This window comes from Amblyomma maculatum, chromosome 6 (genome assembly GCF_055883805.1).
Source record: "Amblyomma maculatum isolate TAMU_Amacu chromosome 6, ASM5588380v1, whole genome shotgun sequence".
In the NCBI taxonomy this organism is placed as follows: domain Eukaryota; kingdom Metazoa; phylum Arthropoda; class Arachnida; order Ixodida; family Ixodidae; genus Amblyomma; species Amblyomma maculatum.
Genome location: NC_139349.1, coordinates 13,281,609 through 13,302,421, shown reverse-complemented (window position 1 = coordinate 13,302,421; position 20,813 = coordinate 13,281,609). Strand labels below are relative to the sequence as shown.

The 20,813-nt window shown below is 46.8% G+C and overlaps 1 protein-coding gene across 1 annotated transcript in view; it reads right to left on the bottom strand.

The window, feature by feature from the left end:
• The window catches only part of LOC146185119 (uncharacterized), a 40,523-nt gene extending 36,617 nt beyond the window's left edge, over positions 1-3,906 (bottom strand). Inside the window, exons 1-2 of the mRNA XM_084605474.1 lie at positions 3,803-3,906; positions 2,601-2,722 (exon numbers count right to left, since the gene is read on the bottom strand). Coding sequence (XP_084461600.1) covers positions 2,601-2,720 — 120 coding nt within the window. The 5' untranslated portion in view covers positions 2,721-2,722; positions 3,803-3,906. The remainder of the gene's footprint in view (positions 1-2,600; positions 2,723-3,802) is intronic.
• Between the last annotated feature and the right edge of the window lie 16,907 nt (positions 3,907-20,813).

Genomic DNA, 20,813 nt, shown 5'->3' with positions numbered 1-20,813 from the left:
GCCGTAGTGGAGGGCTCCCCAGGTGGTCGAAATTAATCCGTAGCCCTCCACTATGGCTCCTCTTTCTCTTCGACCTCCGCTGCCTCGTGCAGACAGCAGAGAAAATAGAGAAGAAAGGAAAAAGAAGAGGGAAAGAAAGGCGCGCGCCGCATCAACAGCCGTCGCCCACCACCGAAGCAGTGGCCAATGACGCCCTACAACAGATAAAATTCTGTGGCTGGCTGGCCCCCGCCGCAAGCGGCGTTGACCTACCGTCCCAGCCCCGTAGGGCCAGGAACTGCCACTCCACCACCTCCACTCCCGCCCCGTCGTCGCCGAAGCCGAGAGTTGAAATACTCGCGACGAAAAAAATGCGCACGCGGTTTCAGATCGAAATTGTGACGCGAATATTTGTAATGCAGCGTTCAGGGTTAAAGTTAAATTGGTTCACAGGAAGGGAAAGGCGCAGTAACTGTCACACTTGCTCTGTGGACACCCGAACCGCGCCGTAAGGGAAGGGAGGAAGGTGGGAATGAAAGTGGAAAGAGAGAAAGAGGAGCCGTAGTGGAGGGCTACGGAGTAATTTCGACCACCTGGGGATCTTTAACGTGCGCTGACATCGCACAGCACACGACGCCTCTTCGTTTCGCCTCCATCGAAACGCAGCCGCCGTGGTCGGGTTCGAACCCAGGAACTCCGGCACAGTAGTCGGGCGTCTTACCACTGCACCACCCCGGCGGGGCAGCGTTCAGGGTGCCGTCACACCATTTCGGAAAGTAGAGAAGGAAAGAAAAACAAGAGAGAGAGAAAGACGCGCGCCGTAACAGCCATCGTCCACCACCAAAGTGGTCGCGGGTGCAATGACGGCCTACAACAGATAAAAAATTCGGTGGCTGGCTAGCTACCGCCGCAAGCAGCGCTAACCTACCGTCCCAGCCGCGTAGGGCTAGGAATGTAGGGTTATGAAGGTTACTACCTGCCCTAAGTAGACATATTCGCCTACTACTTCCAGTGCTTCGCTACCTAACGCAGGACGAGGTCAAGGTGTACATTTACATTGAACTGTATACAACTGTGGAAGGTACACGATTCATAAGTTGGAATCCCTATTGCAATGTAGCCTACACCTTGACTAGAAGATAGATGCTATGTGCGAAACGAAATGGTGTGACGGCACAGCGTTCAGGGTGCCGTCACACCATTTCGTTTCGCACATAGCATCTATCTTCTAGTCAAGGTGTAGGCTACATTGCAATAGGGATTCCAACTTATGAATCGTGTACCTTCCACAGTTGTATACAGTTCAATGTAAATGTACACCTTGACCTCGTCCTGCGTTAGGTAGCGAAGCACTGGAAGTAGTAGGCGAATATGTCTACTTAGGGCAGGTAGTAACCTTCATAACCCTACATTCCTAGCCCTACGCGGCTGGGACGGTAGGTTAGCGCTGCTTGCGGCGGTAGCTAGCCAGCCACCGAATTTTTTATCTGTTGTAGGCCGTCATTGCACCCGCGACCACTTTGGTGGTGGACGATGGCTGTTACGGCGCGCGTCTTTCTCTCTCTCTTGTTTTTCTTTCCTTCTCTACTTTCCCTCTTCCGTGCGCACGAGGCAGCGCAGGTGGCTCAGCTACAGAGCCAGTAGCAGGCCCGTTCATTTTCTTTTCCTTCTTCCTACAGCCACAACAACAACTGTTGTAAAGGCGATGAGAGAAACAAAGCTGTCATAAGGCAAATGGTATGCAACAGATATATTAGGCCCTTGAGCTTGGTACAGCGCAATAAGCGTGCAAAACGACGCCAGTATTTTAGGACGAATGGTTGCGTGCCTTGTTTTCCTAAAATCCGTGCTTTCCTTCCACAGCACTGAGCAAATTCATTTCTTTTCTGCAATATTGGAACAGTGTAAACAGTAAATCGCTAATGCATTGCATCAGACACGTTTTAATCGCCAACAAACCTCCCGTAAACTCGGAAGCAGACATGCGCTGCGTGCGTTTCTGCGAGCGCCGCTGGCTGCCGATCCACACTATCGGAAAGATAGTTGCGCCATCTCTATGTTGATCTCGCGGCGAATAGTTCCGCCGAACTCCAACACCAGACAGCATGTCGCAAAACACTGCACATTTCTTCACCACAGAGAACTCTAATGAAAGGGACAACCTAAAATACGAACGCGGCAGCATACAGGCGTCATTACCGGCTAGTTGCGTAGTTTTAACACTTCAGGCCTTCTGGTCGTTAGATTTACCTTTTTTTTTTTTTTTTTTTTTTTCAAGACGCACTTTAAATGCATGTAGCTCCATTGATGATGTGTAGCTGATTGGTGTAGGCATGTTTGCTTGGATTAGCTGTTCAATCTCGAGTTTAATAAATTGCTTCTGCTCTTCTTCGAAATTAGTTATACGCCCCAAAGGTGTAATTACAAGTTCCAACTGCGTTATCTCAGATGCAATGCAGTGTTACGCTATCGCAGACGAAATATTTTGATTCTGTGTCTGCTTTCTCATAATTGCTAGCGCACGAACTTCGTCTTCGAATGAAACTCTATAGAGGTGAAGATTCTGCCAAATCTAAGCGTATTCGTTAACAGCAGGTCTTAATTTCATCGCAGCTACTTACATACGCTGCCTTGTCTCCATGTTTCTTCAGAGCATTTGCTACATAGTTGTAAAGCGTGCATTCCGGTATATCAGCGTCTGGGTACGGTGAGTACACAATGTGGTTCCTTACAAGAGACATTACTGGAAAATAAATAAATGGGTGAACTGAGACAAGTACATTTTCATTTGCTTATTTTTGAAAAAAAAATAATAATTTGTACATCATGAGGTACATTAAGCGCATAATTAATTCCAAATATGTTCGCTCCTGTTCTTTAGAGGATCTCACCCCTTTTGTAAATTTATTTATTCGGCAATGATGATAGTTCATTAAATGAAAAAGCACATTTTCAAAACATACAGCGTGGCAAACGGTAACTTACGAGAGCGCAGACATACGTGGAAACACCATCAACACAATCCTCAACTAAACAAATCCAGTTGTTCTTACTTATCGGCTAAGTTTTAATTGTAGTCGCTGGGCGATGTGGGATATGATTACATGCGAAGCATTAAGCTCTCATCCGGACTGGACTGGCCTGATCGCGGTTGCATCATCCTACCTTTTCTCGCGTTTTTAAAGCTGTCGCAAAAAATAAGCAGGGGTGGCCGTTTCCTGTGCCCCGCCCCACGGTTCTAGATTACTATAAAATCTTCATATGACATTCTGAAGCCATGAGGGTTTCGGCACGACCTTGGGCATAGGGCCCCGCTAATAGAAACAAAAAAAAAAAGCAACTAAGGTCAACAAAACGTTCGAAGTACCTCTCCATCACAGATAAACAGCGCTTTTCAGACAAGGACAACACAATAGTGAACAGCACATTTCTGGGTTTCTGCTTTGCTACTTGGCTGACGGCTGTTATTTCCCCTGATGTGAGCCATGAGGTCACTGCACTCCTCCCTATAGGCCTGTACTGATTTCGTAGCACTCATATTGCAGTCAGCAATAAGCGTTTTGGTGAGGTAAGAGGGCTAGTCTGAAAAAACAGCTCTGAACAGGCAGCTATTCTGACAATGCAGCGTATAGCGAGCACTTTTCTGATAGACTCTTCGCCGGAGAGTTGCTCGTAGGACCTTTGCAGTTCCATCCTTTACTCGTCTAGCCTGAGTAAAAGCGGCGTCGACTCGCCGATACTCCTTGCAGCGTGCGGCGTTCATTGCGCCTCCAGTGGCGTGAAAATTTCACTGAACAACCTTAGGCAGATCATTCTGACTTACCAGTGCAATAGTCGCAATGTTTGCAGACCGTATCACCACGTGGCGGTTTCAGATAGGGAATATTGGAAAAAGGTTTCTGCGGGCGACCGTATGACCACCCAAACCAGCTTCTCTCTTGTTTAGCAGCATACGCTCATCCTTCTTGTTTCCTAAATGCATAAAGAAGAAATTTGCAATCAGAGAAATGCGTTGGCGCCTCGGAGCATACGGAGCAGTCTAGAACCAGGGAGCGCGCGCGTGCCCTCCCTCGAGACCGGCTGGGGCCTTCCAAAAACATTTCCCGGAACACGTGCGAGAGGGCAGTTCTCTTAAACGCTTAATCGTATTACCCATGCACCACCATGCACCGCCACACCATCCGAACCATGAACCACGCACTGAAGGGCGCCGAGGTGCTTTTTTGGACGCTTCGAGCACCAAGCTCAACACATATGTTCGATCTCCCTTCATCACGCCGTGCTCGCGCCATTTTGCGCCACGTGCTATAATTTCAATGCGACTGACTGAAACAGTTTTACAGAATATGTATGGGCATATCTCCTGCTGGCACATGAACAGAAGTGCGCGAAGCACTTTTTTCAAACTGTGTTTAATAAGAATAGCTAAGAACTGAATCAAATGAGAATCTATTATTTGCACAAATAGTCGCCTTGCACGAATATTCGTACAAACTAATAACTCCTGCAAAACATTAAGGTGCCAGCTGCAGTGCTGTGGGTCCGTACTTTAGCGTAAAGGATTAAAGCTACAGCCAATAAAAAATGTAACACTGCACTTCACTGAGGAGCCGCAACAAGAAGTCAGTGTATTGACTGTATGATCGTCAGTATAGTATAATTATGTAGGTTATTACCTACTGCTGTTGGCAACGAAAGGGTTTGCCCAACTTGTTTGAGCTAGACCGCGCCTTCCAATCTTTGAGGTCATAATTAGCATTATGAACACGACCAAAGAAATTGACTGCGAAGCGGCCCTCTAACCCTTCGTCTCGCATACACTTACAAAGCAGGATATTGTGCCCATCGTCGCGTGGGTGCCAGTTTTACAGCAGTCGTAGTAAAAAAACGTTGCGAGCTCTATTCAAAGCTCGCGACAATTTTCGAAAAGCTCAGGACATTTTCGATTCATTTTTTAACGCACAATACACGATACGTTCGAATAATTGAATAGGAGGACATGCTATTCGCTGATCAATATTACCGGATATTCGTGCACCCCTTCACTTCATCGATTTGATTCATAAAAGCGTTCACGCCCAAGAAAATTCTGCAACAACAGCTAGACCAGCAGCTCTCCTCCTCCAGTTAAACATGGAATTCCGGTCTGTCCTGCTGTGATGTGGGTCTCTAAATCTGAATTTGCTCTGTAGGACAGTGGAATATCAAGCTATTCGCACACGCACCGTCATATTGTTCTTGAACGCACGCATCCAAACATGCTTACTCTGACCCGCGACCGCATACAACATATTCCTTCATGTAATCACGTCCACGTTCAGTACAATACGTTGAGACTAGTTCAAGATTAACAGGCAATTATGTGTTGCCTATTAACGGTGATAAATTTCACGTCAGCTAAGGATCGACTTGTCCTGCAATGACTTCTGTATAGAACCTTATAAGCTGAGCTGTGTTTCCTGGAATTTTGTTTTTCTTTACACGCTGAACTGACGCACATAAAACAACAAAGCAAAGATTCCTCGAGTAATAATTAGGATGAGTGCTGTAGCGGCAAAAGTTGTGTGTTTTATAGCGCCCGGGTGCACGCGGTAGACATTTAAGATCGTAAGGAGTACTTTTAGCGCTGTTTTCGAAAGATACCTGAGCTCGTTTGAGGCCGAGACTTTGACTACATTCGCACTGGAAACGTGCGCCAATGGCACTGCCCTCGCTGGCTTCATTCTTTGTCGATCTCATACATGCACAAATGTTTGCTGTAAATTAAAACGCGTGCTGGAACTCTTCATACAGAGATGAACTACGCCTCGTTCTGTATGTGACGGGCAGAAGAAACTTCGAGCAAAGAGGCGCTGTAATTATCCGGCAAATTAACGTAACGGTACCCATGTCAGTTTTTCTTCCTGAAACCCAACACCGTGAAGGCATGTATAGGAAGCTAGCCTGCTATGGGGCCCAATCGGCGGTGCCATGCTCATTCAAGAGCGGGTCTTGGTGGAACTAAGCACTTGAAATGGCTATACTCGAGCATCAAAGTAGCACAGTACCGTACCATCGGGAAACGTCTGTCGTTACGTCCGAAACAGTCTTGTGAATTCCCGCCGATAAGTTGACGCTAGCCATACTTCCCGCGCCCTTACCCGCTTCAGGCTGAAATTGAGTCCAGCTGGTCAGCAGTTGCACTGACAGCCGTTATTTCGTACGCAGGTCGTAGTTCAGTCAATAGACCGACATCGTTCGGCTCGGCAGCCGTTCCACGCCTGTGCAGCTGGGCCATCAACGGCAGCTGGCGAGTACAACCGTTGCATATGCTTCGCACTGCAGAAACTTCGCGTCGTTGGGCGAAACTGCCATCAGTCACCCAGAGACCGCTAACGGTATAGGCTGCTTTTGTACGAACACAGTTCTTGAATGAAGTACGCCTTCGTAATATACGCTGTGGCTTCTAGGGTTTAACGCCCCGCACACTCATACTGACAATGAGAGCTGCGGACTAATTTAGGCCAATAGCCGGATATACCGTGCATTACACAGGTGTTTCACAGATACGCAGCCGCCGCGGCGAGGAATTCGGCCCAGTCACTTTGAGACGCTTTGATAGTGCCTCGCAGACTATCGGCTGGAAATACAACGCCTGTTTCAAAGTGCAGAGACCTTCCTATGCTCTACCTCTAATCAACTACATCCGGAATTGTCCCCCGATCTTACGGGAAGAGGTGCGCTGTAAGCCTGGTGATACGAACGAAGCGAAGCGCGACCACTGAGTCCTCCGGGTACAACCGATGTTGGCTTAGTGTTATGCGGTATAACATACCAGGCAGGCCATCAGCACTGGGCTGAAGTGGGAAAGCGAGCAAACGGTGCACCACTCACCTCGTCCTTCTTTACTGCAGTACCGCCACGAGCCTACTGCGAAAACGGGTCCTTTCGCTAAGCGCTGACAACGCTTGTAATGTTAACCCTACATACTGGCGATGCCTGCATGCCTCCAGGCTCTAACCTGCTGTATTTCTTTTTTTTTTTTTTTAGGCAGTTTTATCAAAAGACTTCTTTATTCATTTCGTTTAATTTCCTCTTTCTCTTCATTTTCGTGGTGTTCACGACCCGTGTACGCTTTGCAACTGAACGTTTCTTTCCGCGAGAGATGTGAATATTTATTGGCTATAACGTACTATACGTTTTTTTTTTTTTTTTTTTGTAATAAAGGCACTCCGCTCAAAGCAGAACAGCTGTGCCAACCTCGTAAAAAGATGCTAGCTCCAATTCGAGAATGGCAGAATAAAATACTTCAAAGTGTTATACCCAACAACCACATAAAATAAGCCCACTCAATCATCGCAAATCTCCTCTTTACCATTTACGCTTTTTTCAGGCGTTGGAAAGAACTGTGATTTCTCGGCATGGGGCAAGTTAAGTTTAAAGATGATTTGGTAGATGCTTTCGCTGGGAGTAAAAAAAAATCCATATAAACTCTTTCTGTAAGCTTCACGACACATCCCCAAATTCACTGATCATGTATTTAGAATAATGCTGTGTAGTGAAAGGACTGGAATAATTGGATAAGTATGGTTTGGTTTGGTTGGTGGGGTTTAACGTCCAAAAGCAACTCAGGCTAAGAGAGACGCCGTAGTGGAAGACTCTGGAAATTTCGACCACCTGGGGTTCTTTAACGTGCACTGACATCGCACAGGACACGAGCGCCTTGCTTTTCGCCGTCATCGAAAAGCGGCCGCCGAGGCTGGGATTCGATCCCGCATCCTTGGGAACAGTAGTCGAGTGCCGTAACCACTGCGCCACCCCTGTATTTTTTTTTTTTTTCCTTTGAGCGTGATCGAAGTCACAAGACTACGCGATCTCTCTCGAGCAATGGCCATTTTTCGGGACACGCACGGGCACGTTTTCTGGAGAACTGTGAATTAGTGCTATCGCACAGTATACAGTATAATTACGTAGAAAGCACGGGGCCTGTGAGAGCCAGACAACTCACATCCACCCAGAATGGAGGTTCAAAGCTGACTGCTTGTTGTTGCTGTGGCTGTAGGAAGAACGAAAAGAAAGTGCATGGGCCTGCTACTGGCTCTGTAGCAGCTGAGTCACCTTCGCTGCCTCGTGCGGACAGAAATGAAAATAGAGAAGAAATAAAAGAAGAGGGAGAGAACGACAAGTCGCAACAGCCGTCGTCCATCACCGAAACGGTAGCGAGTGCAATAACGGCCTACAAAAATATATATTCGGTGGCAGGCTAGCCCCCACTGCAAGCGGCAGTGACCTACCAGCACCAGCCGCGTAGGGCCAGGAGCAGCCACCCCTCCCATTTCCGATTTACCGCGCTATTCGCCGCTACGGAACATCGCTTTATCAAGCGCATGATATGTGAACTGGATGTCTATCCAAATCACTTTCGAGCGGGACGAGACGGTTCGTGCTGCAAGGTGGTAATGCATTCAGGATGCCTATTAAAGCAAAAGCTTCACTACGCCAGCTTTTCGATCCGTCAGTGTCACAGAGGTTTTCATTTTGAGCAACCTTGGAGGTCAAACTGCCATCTTCCTTCTCTCAAGTCTGAAAGGCACTGTACCTTTCCTTTCTTATAAACCAATTTACAATATGCAAGAAAAAATATGAAAACTTGATCTTGACCTGGTTAGGTGCAGGTGTGCACAATTGCGTGGCGTCCACTCAAAAGCATAGGGCTGCTTCCTTTACTCAAAGCCTAATTTAAATACGAATTATGAAAAAAAAAAAAAGAACGCGCATTGAAAAGCGATTGTTAAGAGGCTATCGTTGCAACACTCGCAGCTTTCGCTCTATCGCCAAGTTCAAGTCATGCTCAAACTCCACAATTTTTACTCATGTGGGTGACTGCGCCCTAATGCACCGCAGCGTCCACAGCTGTCAATAACCATCTAGCAGCCGCATGCAAAGCTGCTGATTCGCGTAAAATGTTAAGGGACTTCGGAGCTTAAAAAGTGACGTCGAGCGTGATCCCATGACAAACTACCTTATAATCAAATCTCAAGACTCAGGCCCGAGTTCCCCTGACACTGTACAGATTTGTGAAAGCTTCTGCGCGCTGCGTTATAGGACAGATTATGCTCGTAGATAAGATTTTACTAGGGGTGGTGCGAATATGAAATTTTCTGAATACGAATACGAAAAAAAATGCGTTCGCATATCAAATATCTGATAGGTGAAAAAAAAAAAAAAACAGAAGATTAAAAAAGTTGTTCGTCGTGTTTATTTCCATATTCGCAAGAAATCTGCAAATGAAATTAAACGAACTTTATTCACAATTCAGCGCACTGGTTGTTTGTACAGGGAGGACCTGCATAAAATCGCGTCATGTTCCTAGAATAAAAGGTAGCGCAAAATGACGGAGGAAGGGACACAAACAAGAACGCTCGTCCTTTTGCGCTACTTTTATTCTAAAAATGCATCACCAACTAGCCCAGCAACAAGTTTTATTCAGCTGCCAGATTGCTGCTCAGGGCAAAACTCGTTAATTAAGTCTTCAAGTGATTAGCAAAAAAAATGGCCGAATTAACCCAAAGCTCGAATTATCAGTGGCCTGAATCGTTTGGATTGGAGTAATTTTAGCAAATGAATACCTGAACGCTTTGCGCCCACTCTCGGGAAGACCCTCTTCACAAAACGGAAGGTCCCTCTTTCCCAAAACGGCCCCATAGCGTTTTCAAGCTGCTTCACTTCACAGTTAACGTGATTAAGCATTGCGTTGAAACTACGATCTAATCAAAAATGTTCGGTGTATCTAGTAATTGCCGACAATTCCGAAAATTTCAGATCTCGCGTTTTCGAAAATATTCAGATAATCAACATATTTATTCAAAATTTTGAATATTATAAAACCACTAAATTTCATACCTTTCTGTAACCCCTGACACCAATCCCATAAACTGCGAATTATGTCTACTGTACACTATTATGATGTACGATGAAATCCACTAATGGGGCGCGTACATACGCAGTTTTCGTCGGCAGGTTTCGATAGGTCATTTTGATATTCCAATCGTCCAATCGAAAAGCTTCGATCTAACCTAAATGTCTCTATCATTTTGTTTGTTTGTTTGTTTTTCTTTACGAGTGACATTGGTTCCAGGCTTTATTGGGCGCAGGGCCGATAGGTATACTGTATTAATGAAATCTGAGGCGCAGGCTGGGTATAAAAGCAAATATTTTCTGTCCAAGGGCTATATTCAGGAGTTGGTAATAAACCTGGTATTTATGTACATCACAAATTGTAGCCAGTGCTCATACCGAAAGCTCATTTTACAGTATGCCATTGCGCGGGTGATCCTTTCACAGTTTAGAGCGCAGCTCTTTGGCGCCCATTTCTGCGTTTCGCGTCGTCGTTGGCATTGGCGTCGGCGGCGTTGTCCCTGTAACCAGCTCCGCAGCTGCGGATGAAATCCAGTCATCATATTCGGAAAAAGGTCATTTTTTTAGAAACCGCTCAAGTCTCGCCAGCACTATTTGTCCCATCACTTTTTACATCACATCTTGCTAGGGCAATTGGCTGGTATGAGGTAGGCCCGAAAGGAGGCCTTCCAGGCATGAAAAGAGCAATCAGGCGGCTAAACTTCCAATGTTCTAGAACGGTACTAAAAGCTCACGTCATTGAAATAAGTAGACCAGTTCGACCATCCTTTCCTAGGTTAGGTAAAGGTGAACAAAAGATTTCCTCAGGATCATGTGCATATGAATGCCGAAAAGAGGCAAGAGCGGCTTCTAATTCAGGCATTGAAAAGGGCAAGTCGTATTGGTAATTCGGCAAAGGTGGCCCAAAAAGCCTGGAATTGGTGATTGTGCCTCGGTTGTGCCAAAAACCATTTTACAGAAATCTTCTGCTACGTCAACTTCATTGCGGTGTTGACCATTTTCCCTGGCATGGAAAGGATACCTTCCTTGCGGACGTGAGTGCAAGCTTCTCGCCATATTCCAGAAACGCGACCGCGGCTTACGGGGATCCAGTGATGAACTGTCTCCAGCGTTACATGCTTGCTACATAAACTCCGTTTAAACGTGGCTTCCGCGCGCAGGTGTTTGCATTTAAGTGGACAGGTGGAATAATGTTCAACTTGTGGCCTCACAGAGACTGTGGACCATATATATTATTGGTGTGCCCATCAGTGTATGCGCGTGAACGAAACGTTCTATCCGCTTCCTTTAAACGCTCGGAAAAGGTGCCTCTATCAGAGGAGTTGCAGCTGGACGCTTGGCTGGACAAGGGGAAGGAAACGTGACCAGGCAGTGCGGGTTCATTGCCGTTTTTCGCATGTCTTCTCGCACATCGCCACCCATCATGATCCTCTTTCCTTTCTTCTCTCCTTCATCTTCTGCAGTACAGAGTAGCAGGACAGATTTGAATTATTCTGGCCAACCTCTCTGGCTTTCCTATCGATAAGCAATCTATTATTCTATTACATGCTGCAAGCTTATAATACAGTTAATCGGTACTAAGCCGCTCATCAGAGTAACTTACTGTGCTTCGCCGAGTTTCGAATTCTAATATTGGCTTCGCATATCTTAAATGGTTTCCCTAATCGTTCGCGCCCTCAACCCAACCTACTGGCACGATTAATATAGTGATGATATAATCGCATGTGCATTATTTTTCATCGCGTTGCCAATAAAAGGTTCACCACCACGGGAAGCATTTGCAGACACCAACACAGCCGTTCAGGGTACGACGCGACAGGGTTAATATCTTCCGTCCGCGCTTTCCTCCGGATTATCATTCATCTACTACATGTACTTTTTCTACTGGCTCATTCACTAGTCTCTTCATTGTGTCTATAGGTACCACCACACACATGTACGCATTAGCATAAAGTCGTATGATATACTGTATGTGACAGACCACACTGCATAAATATAAAGCCCCGCTTTATACCGGCCGCATACGAATGTGCCTCGTGGTTTATAGGCAGCGTGTCTTACACCAATTCCTTTGCTCCCAGTGGAGTTAGCAGAGTTTGAAACTCCTCCCAGCTAGACCATGTCCCGTGGTCTTGTGACGTTACAAAACCTGCCGACAAAGCAGTGCTCGACCATGTCACCTGCCACCTGGCACCTACTGGAGTCATGCTCGTGATGTTTCGCTCACAACGCTAGAAACACTCACCGATAACACCGGTTGCGTTATTCCTGGAGGACAGCTTCGAAATTGCCGCCATAAAAACCGTTGCAAAGCCCCTGTCAGTTACCAAAACGCGCCGTCGGGATTCTTAAAATTCTGCCACTGAATAACGGCTCTGAAACCTTTGCCCCCTGCCGCTTACAACGCCTAGAACGTACAAAAGCCACCTGTCATGGTTGACAGCTTACAAAATAAGAGAGGGATGTGCCCTTTTTCTTCTTGCACTGGAGAACAGACGACAGAGTTCATGGAACTAGACACTCGGATATTACACAATATTCGGATATAACTAAAATCTTGCATCAATCCGTTTTATCGTCCCACATTCAAAACCCTCTAGGGCGCAGAATCGAATGCAAATCACAATTCATCATTCTCTCATAATAACAGTTTTGTCTCTATGGTATATTTATGTTATCTCCATGACATCAGTTTAGCGAGTGAGTGTAGAAAACGCGATAGAAGATAGGCTACGCCAGTGCACGTTCTCTACAAAGGTGGCAGTACACTCTAGCGTCTGCGTGGCTCACGATCACTGGCAGACTCAGCTGTAACCTCCGAAATTAGGTTGAAGACCCCGACATTCGTCATGCTACGCATTCTCTGTGAGTAAGAATGTAAGTACAATCTAGAAATTTTTATTTACATTCAAACCGATTGATCTGCTATGCCTTTAATCAGCTAAGGCCAGCTGCATGCAGGTCGCACTGCACTGCAACGTCTTTAGTGAAAAGTATATGTCCAATGCGGGTGAACACGCCTGCGACAAAGGATTCGGCCTTGTGAGAAGTGTCCCTCGATACGCTGTACCCGAATTTCGGGTCACCTTCTCTTGGTTTAATTCTTTATTCGGAGCGTGCACAATCACACCACGTCGCGTAAACAGCTTTATTGTATTGACGGTCCTCTTAGGACTATAGCAGAAATGTTTTCTCATGTATCTCATTCTCAATTCAAGCAAAATCTTACGAGTCAAACGCTTATATTTCTACGTGACATACAATCGTTGTCATAAAGTATTTGCGCCAACAAAAATACGAAAACAATTTGCGCCAACACACAAGTCCCTAAAAAAGAGAATAAATGATATTCCGACCGGGGGAGGCTCTCATCACTCGAACCATATCGATTCTCCAACCAGTCGAGGCACGCTGAATTCTGCGGCTATTAGTAAGGCTTAACTTCTGCAGATGTTACGTTGTCGTACCTGAAAAATAAAAAAGAATACTTTCCTAACAGCTGTCACGTCTGCAAATGATAAGCAGTCGTGCAACTCACCTGTCACACCGCTTTCATGCAGTTCATTGCCATGCTCGTGTTCAGGCAGCAAAATCAAAATTCTCTTTTTACAATTTGTTTTTTCGCAAGCGTAAAAGTTTAATGCCAACTCTCTTTTGATTAGTACCTAACCACTAAATCTAGAACCGCGACTAAATGCACGTGCAGAGCATGCAGCTGCTTCCATTGCTGGCCGTCTGTTCGCGCTGCTGAATGAAGCTCATTGAATTACTATAGTGGCGGCAGCGTTTGAATAAAATATGCCATTTTTTCTTAATTTCTTCATGTTATCGTCAGTTTACAGACAAAAAAATAATGGCTGTTTTAGTGTGCTTAGTAGAAATGCGAATTAGTTTCGCTAGCGTGTTGGGTTTCACTTAAATTTCAAGTTCGGTTCGTGGCTCGGATTTCACGGTCATGCAGGCTTTACACAAAGATCGGCGAATTCAGTTACTGTGGACGAAATGTTACCCGTCATAAACTTACCCGTCATTTGCTCCGACCATCTCATCCCAGTCTTCTAGTGCCTGACGCGCAATCATCGCGATGGCGAAACAGGCAACCGTGAGTGCCGTAGTCAGACCTGCCACGGCCATCAGCGCACCAAACATGCGTCTCTTGGTGGAGTCGTCTTCGAGCCGTGGGCGTGGAAGATTCCTAGTGCGCATCATCTTCAGCGGGTCCGAAGGGCTGTCACTGTCGCTGCTCTCGTCGCTGCTGCCACCTGCATTTGATGCGGCGCGAAACCAGCGGCCCATGGGCGCCCACCAAGGAAACAATGCTGGGGATTTCGTTTCAGAAAAATGCTAGAAATACTAGGGACAAAAGCGCTGTGCGATAATCGCACGGTGTTCAGAAGGTGTCCTGGCGGGTCTCGGGTACATAATGCCGTAAATATTTGAACGCGAAGCATTCGAACCCACGTTCGTCAAAAACCTCGGTTTCGATACAGCGAAATTTCCTGATTGGTGTACAAGTATTGCCACCATTCAGTGGCTACTAAGAATAGAAGCTCTTGTAGAAAAAAAATGGTCAAGCAGGAATCGAACCGCTGCCATTTCGACTGGAAGCGGGGTCACACTACCTCTTCGCCCTTGCATTCGAAGCGGTGACGTTGTGGTAGAGCATACGCCTCACATACGTTAGGTACAATGTTCGATCTCTGGGGTCGCCGAGTACCCACCACTTTTCCAACGAATAAGAGTTTTTTCCGGTCTGATGCTCTGTTGTTCTACGGTGAAATGCTTTGGTATACAGTCATGGACCAAACGGTTGAGCTATTGAATTAGTGTTTCGTTGCGCCGTGAGACAACCTTAAGCCCCTCTCGCGTGGAGCATTCGTTCAGTACGATTGATATAGGCGCTTTACACGAGTACGTCATACCTTAGAGAGTACAGCAGCCCCCCACATTATATTACAGCATCAGTTATTCATAATTATCATGACTAATTAGTGTTCCTGATAAGAACTACTAAGCAGCAATGCTATTCACCAATACATTACTGCACAAAACTAAGCAGTGTACTACTACGCGTAACACTTAGAGATACTAATTAGCACTGTTAACTGAGAACACCACTTACAAACAACGCTTAGTTTCTGTACGGCAAAGCTGTCGCATCAATTTTGAAATATATTTAACCGGCCCCAAGTTTTGACTATTGCAACAGGATGGTAGCCCATGTGCCGCTGAGGAATGGCAGTTACCTTTGAGTACCGAAGCTAACGAGTTGCTTACGGTTAGACCCTACAGAATATTTGAGAGATAATAAAGACATTAATCCAGAGATTGATGCTTGAGTAGCAAAGTACATGTACACGAAAGAGGATTCGTAAGAAGAGGCGCATACGGGAGCCATTAACGCTATGACGTCATACCCTTAAAGGCGGAGCTTAAGTGTCCTCCAATTTCCTTGTTCTCTTCCAGATCCGGCCCATCCTTTTTCTATTCCAGGCACTCCATGCGCAACCGTGTGTCTTTGGCTGACGGCTACACAGCCTCTTGAAACTTGAAGTCTCTTCCATGCATACATCCCGAAATCTTTAAAACCAGATCAACGTCCCCAAATGTATAATCAGCAAACCCTTCTTTACTTGCTCGAAAAAAAAAAAAAAGCGCTGATTCAAGATGTGTTGGAGAGAAATTCTAGTAGCTCATGGGGTTATAAGTTGAAGCTCAACTGTACGTGCGAGAAATGCGAGGCGGCCAGCTAGCATGAGCTGTGCGCCCAAGGATTGCACATCCTTCCTATTTCGAGAAGGGCCACTTCTTGGCACAAGCGGAAATTTTCAGCTACGGAGCAATACGCTAGACAAAGTCCCATCTATAGATCTTGCTGTAAACCCTAGCAGCAAGCCTTGGGCAGTTCGATTCCATCAGAGTACCGTTAACTGTGATGGTTCCGCGCAAAACACTTTTGGTATAATTACCTCGTGTGGTCCCTACTACGGTAGTTGCGGCTGTCGTGATCGCCGTGGTGTCGATGGCGCTGCCGGCCCTGCTAGTTGGAGCAGCAGTCGTGCCTGCAACGCTGGTGCCGACTGCGCCTGTGTCCGTATCCGAAGCAAGCGTCCTCTTGGCATGTTTCTTTCTACTTGTCGGCACGGTTGTCGGGCTGAACATGCTTCCCACTTGCGTTTCGGTCCCACTGAAATCGTTCACAGTGTTGATTTCTGAAGGTGTGGCCGGCGGCTCCGCTTGCCTTCGTTTGTGGGGCGCTTTATGAGAACCGTAGAAGATTTGGCCAAGGCGGCCGAGCATCGGAAGGGTGGGAGCAATGTATCTACCTGGATGATTTTGCTTAGGAGCCTCTTTGGGTGTTGCGCTTTGATCATAACTTGAGGAATAATCTCGAGAGTAAGCTGGTTTCTTCTTTTTCGCAGCGACAGCTTTTGTCTTTGTATTCCGTTGTAACTGCCGCGCTGCTTTGTCTATCGCCGGCCCGGCTCTGGTCTCCTTGACGACTACCTCACTGGCTTCTTTAACCATCGGACGTTTCTGCCGAGGCCCAATTTCTGGAAACAATACGCTTGAAAGGTTTTCCTTGTGGACTTTGCTCGCATTCTGAGGCGCTGTCTTCTTTAAGTGGACGTTTTTGGGAGATTCATCCGCAGCGCTGAAGTCTGTGGCCTCCGTCTCGTTTACTGATTGGATGGATCTCTTTCTTGCTGCCTCCTTCCTGGCACCGTGTTGCACTGGAGGCGCGCAGCTGCTTTTTTTAGGCACAGCGCGCGGCTTCTTACGTGGTGGAGCAGCGTGAGCCTTCCGAACGCTAGAGTTACCTTCAGTGACGACCGGCGTCTCCTCGTAGGTCGCCATTTCTGACGCTTCTTTCAATTCGCTCGCAGATTTATTATAATGTTTTTGTTTGGTCTCCTTATTATTCTTGCCTTCACGGCCATGTGATTTCCTCGCAACCGGCTTGCCCTTTGCTTGGGTCTGTACTTTGGTGCGCGGCGCAGTTGGCTCATGGTGCTTAACTTCAGCCTTTCTGCTGCGAGTGGCGTCGGTTACCGGGAGTTTTTTAACAAGGGGTGCAGGCGACGCATCACCATTTGAGTCCTGATCATCGTGGTCCTTGCGAATAACCTTCGCAGTTTTCGACTTTATTTCTGAAGTTGGACGTTTTGCATTGTCAGTCGCTTTGGCAGTTTTTAACCTCGCATCTTTTGCCAACTTCTTTAGTGGAATGCCAGAAGCAACAACTGCGGGCGCTTTGTTGACCGCTACGGACGGTTGCTCAGCCTTGGCTGCTTCCTCAGGGCCGCGTATTTTTCTCGGCTCCTTTTTTATCTCGATTCTGACGTTTGACCTTGGAGCCAGTGAAACCGCTGCCTCAGCATCGCTCTTGCCAGCGCTTTGCTGTGCTACAATTCCGCCGTCGTGTTTAAGGGCCACTGTGTTCTGAAGTTTCCTTGGAACAGCGGCACTTACTGCCTCTTCCTGAGCTCCGAAGGCGGCGGGAAAGTGCAGAGGATCTTGAAAGCTTGGAACTCCAAGCCCTTTGCCAGCGTGCAACGATTTAGCGTGGCACGCCGCACTTTGAGACTTCGGTCCTTGAGGAACCACACGGCCTCGCTTAAGCTCTGCAAAAAGCATGTTCTAATGTTATAAACAAGGGAAACAAAATTGCGGTCAAATCCACGAGTTAGTGATCAAACACTTGAGGTTTGTGCTTTAAACATTTTTAGACAGTAAAGCATAAATTTTATATATATTTTTTGTAGTGCAGCGAAGATTCCCCGCCTTCCGTGCGATGTTTTATCGTGACTAAGGCGTAAATATACTTCTTGTTCTCTCTCGGCCCTTCGTCCAATTTCCCTGACGCCAACAATCTGCAAGCTTTACGAAAACATTCTCGCCACTCGCTTATCGTGGTGGTTGGAATTCCATGATTGTTATCCAGAATCCCAAATTGGCTTCCGCCCGCAAATAGGAACTGAGGACGGTCTTGCTACTTTGGCTGCTGACGTCCTTCACCACTCTCCGCTCAGTCATCTTGTTAGAACTGTGATCGCTAAAGATATAACAAAGGCATATGATAACATCCTTCACTCAGCCATTCTTGCCTCCCTACAAACTCTTGGTCTTCCGCACAGGTTTCTCCTCGCCATTTACGCCTTTCTAACAAATAGAACATTCTGTGTGCGTGTCCATGGAAAGCCCTTTGGTCACTTCCCCACAACCAGAGGAGTGCCCCAAAGCTCCGTTCTCGCCCCTACATTATTTAATGTGGCCTTCATTCCTCTTGTTCGAGCCCTAGAGGCCACCCCTTCTATACGCGTGCTTGCGTATGCCGATGACATAACCTTATGGTGCTGTCACCCAGATACGTCTGTCCATCAGACGGCCCTCCAGCATGCGCTGGATGTATTGACATTTCGCCTCCCTCCTTTGGGCCTAACTCTTTCGCATACAAAATCCTGTTTCATTCGCATTGGAAAAAAAGCTGGCTTACGGAAAGCTCCCACTATAAATTTTATGATAGATAATACCCCAATTCCTCAGGTACACACCGTTCGCATTCTTGGTCTTCTTCTTCATTCCTCTGGGACTGGCACCCCGTAGCTGACAGCCATCCGCAAGACCGTTCACGCTACTCTAGGTCTCATTCGTCGCATAGCTATAAGCTCTGGCGGCGCGCGTGCTCACACGGCCCGCTAGCTTATTCGCTCTGTCCTCCAGCCGCGTATAATCTACCAGGCACAGTTTCAACGTCTCACCCGCAGACAGTGGGACTCCCTTGAGGCCATCAATCGTGAGGCTATGCGTGCAATAACATATCTTCCCCGCCTAACACCCATACCAGTAATTCAGGAGTATGCCCAGCTAAACACGCTCACTAAACTCGTTGATCAGCGGATGACAAACAGAGCTCGCAAACAGTCTTTACAACTACATCATTTAAAGACACTACCTCCATGGTCATACTGCCAGCTCACGGACAATCGCCCCACTGCTTCCCCGTCGGTATCATCCGCACATCTGCCTGAAAGGTGCGTATTATATACTGATGCATCACATAGTGCAGAGCGAGGAGTTACTTCTGTGTATAGTCCCTCTCATCCGCATCTCAACACTCACGTGGCATATACCTCGGATACGTGCACCCCTCTAGCACTGGAACTTCAAGCAATTTACAATGCCATACATTCCCTTCCACCAGTTCCTACATTCAATGCAGTTCATCTTTACACAGACTCTCTCACTGCCCTTAAACAGCTTAAGGCTGTTCGACGCACATTCCAAATAACACAGTCCATACATTTGCTCTGTTCAAAGTACCCATGTCCTGTGCACATACACTGGATTCGTGGCCATGCTCGCGATCCACATAATTCACGCGGATGCTATGACGCATATAAACACATCAGGCGATCCCCCACCTTCCCCTCTTCCCCCAGATCCGTTCCTGTCCCACGTTTCCGATTCGCAAGTTCTGCGCCAGCGAACACCCGCTCTCATTCCTCCGTGTTCGCACCCTCTCCCCCGTAGTCTTACTCGGCAGGAGGAGGTGACAGTGCGCCGGATCCGGGCAGGGGCGGCTCTGACCCCATCTGTTCGACATCGATGGCGGGAAAAAGATCTACCAGTGACTGACAGGTGCCCTCACTGTGACACTCCACCTGAAGTCTGCGATGTGCGTCACTTGTTGTGGACGTGTCCATCAACGACTCACATTAGGCAACGGATAATCATGAAGGTGGGCCTGCGGTGGAATCGCGATAGTGACTATGAGAAATGGACAATGGACAATCGCTATACTGCCAACCTTCTCGAATACATAAGCGCAACTGGACTGCACTCCTTCTTTTAACTTTCTATCTCCTGCATCCCATTCCCCCTTTCTCAACTTATGCCTTGTGGCAAACTCTTCGAAAAAAAAAAAATGTTGCGCATTCTTTTAAAGCGCTTTTGCGTGCTTTACTAACAGTTTTAGAATCCCTAAATAAGTTCACTGCTTTCAACGTATGCGTATACTTGATCCAATGAGAACAACGTCGCGGAAAACTGTTCTCTAAAGCAATGTCAAAACGTTAACAAAAAATAAGACTGAGAGCAGCAAGCTTCAGACAACAACAACATAAACACACAAAACTAGAACGCACTCAGCTACATCAACTCGAAAGACCCAAGTTTTGGTTTATATGTATATATTTTGGCAGAATAAAGAGCTCGATGATTTCGCCTCTAAGCTGAGCGATAGAGCCATGGTAGCTTCCTTGGAAGGATAGACTTACTCCCACGTTCCAGAGAGAATGCTGCTCAAGCTTAGCCCGCTACGAAGCACGACCCAGAAGCAAGCTGCTTCTGCTTCACACGTTTGAGAAAGGCTGTGCCTATATTGGTAGTGCGGAATCTCTAATCAAACACTCGTACAATTGGGCGCATGCCACTAAGAGCAGAGCGCAGTGAGAGGTCGGCCCGAATTATCGCACACAGTTCAACTGGAGATGCAAACGCATGCGACAAAAACGCGCGGACACACTCTGGGCTGTGGAACTAGTGTAATCAAACCTAATAAAATAAGCTGTGCCTAAAACCCCTGTTAAAAATTTCAGTCCCATCTTACAGTAGTAGTGTTCCTTTGTGATGCCAGATCTGTTTAGTGGCCCAAATTTCCATACTATGGGTATGATGCAGCACACATCACTTCGTATAAATATAGAAGAGCTCGTCTTAAGCATGTCTTCAGGACCTAAAATAAAAAGGCCTGGTGCACACACCCCTAATTTGCTCGTAGCTTAGAGGATAGGACCTGCCCGTGCAGCTCACGGCTTGTCAGCAGTAGCCAGCGAGGACCAGGAAGGCCTCAGCTACAAAAGCTGCACCGCCAACCAAGGGACTTTTAAGATTTCTCACAGTGATCATCAGTGTCTCCGGCTGTCTTTTGGACA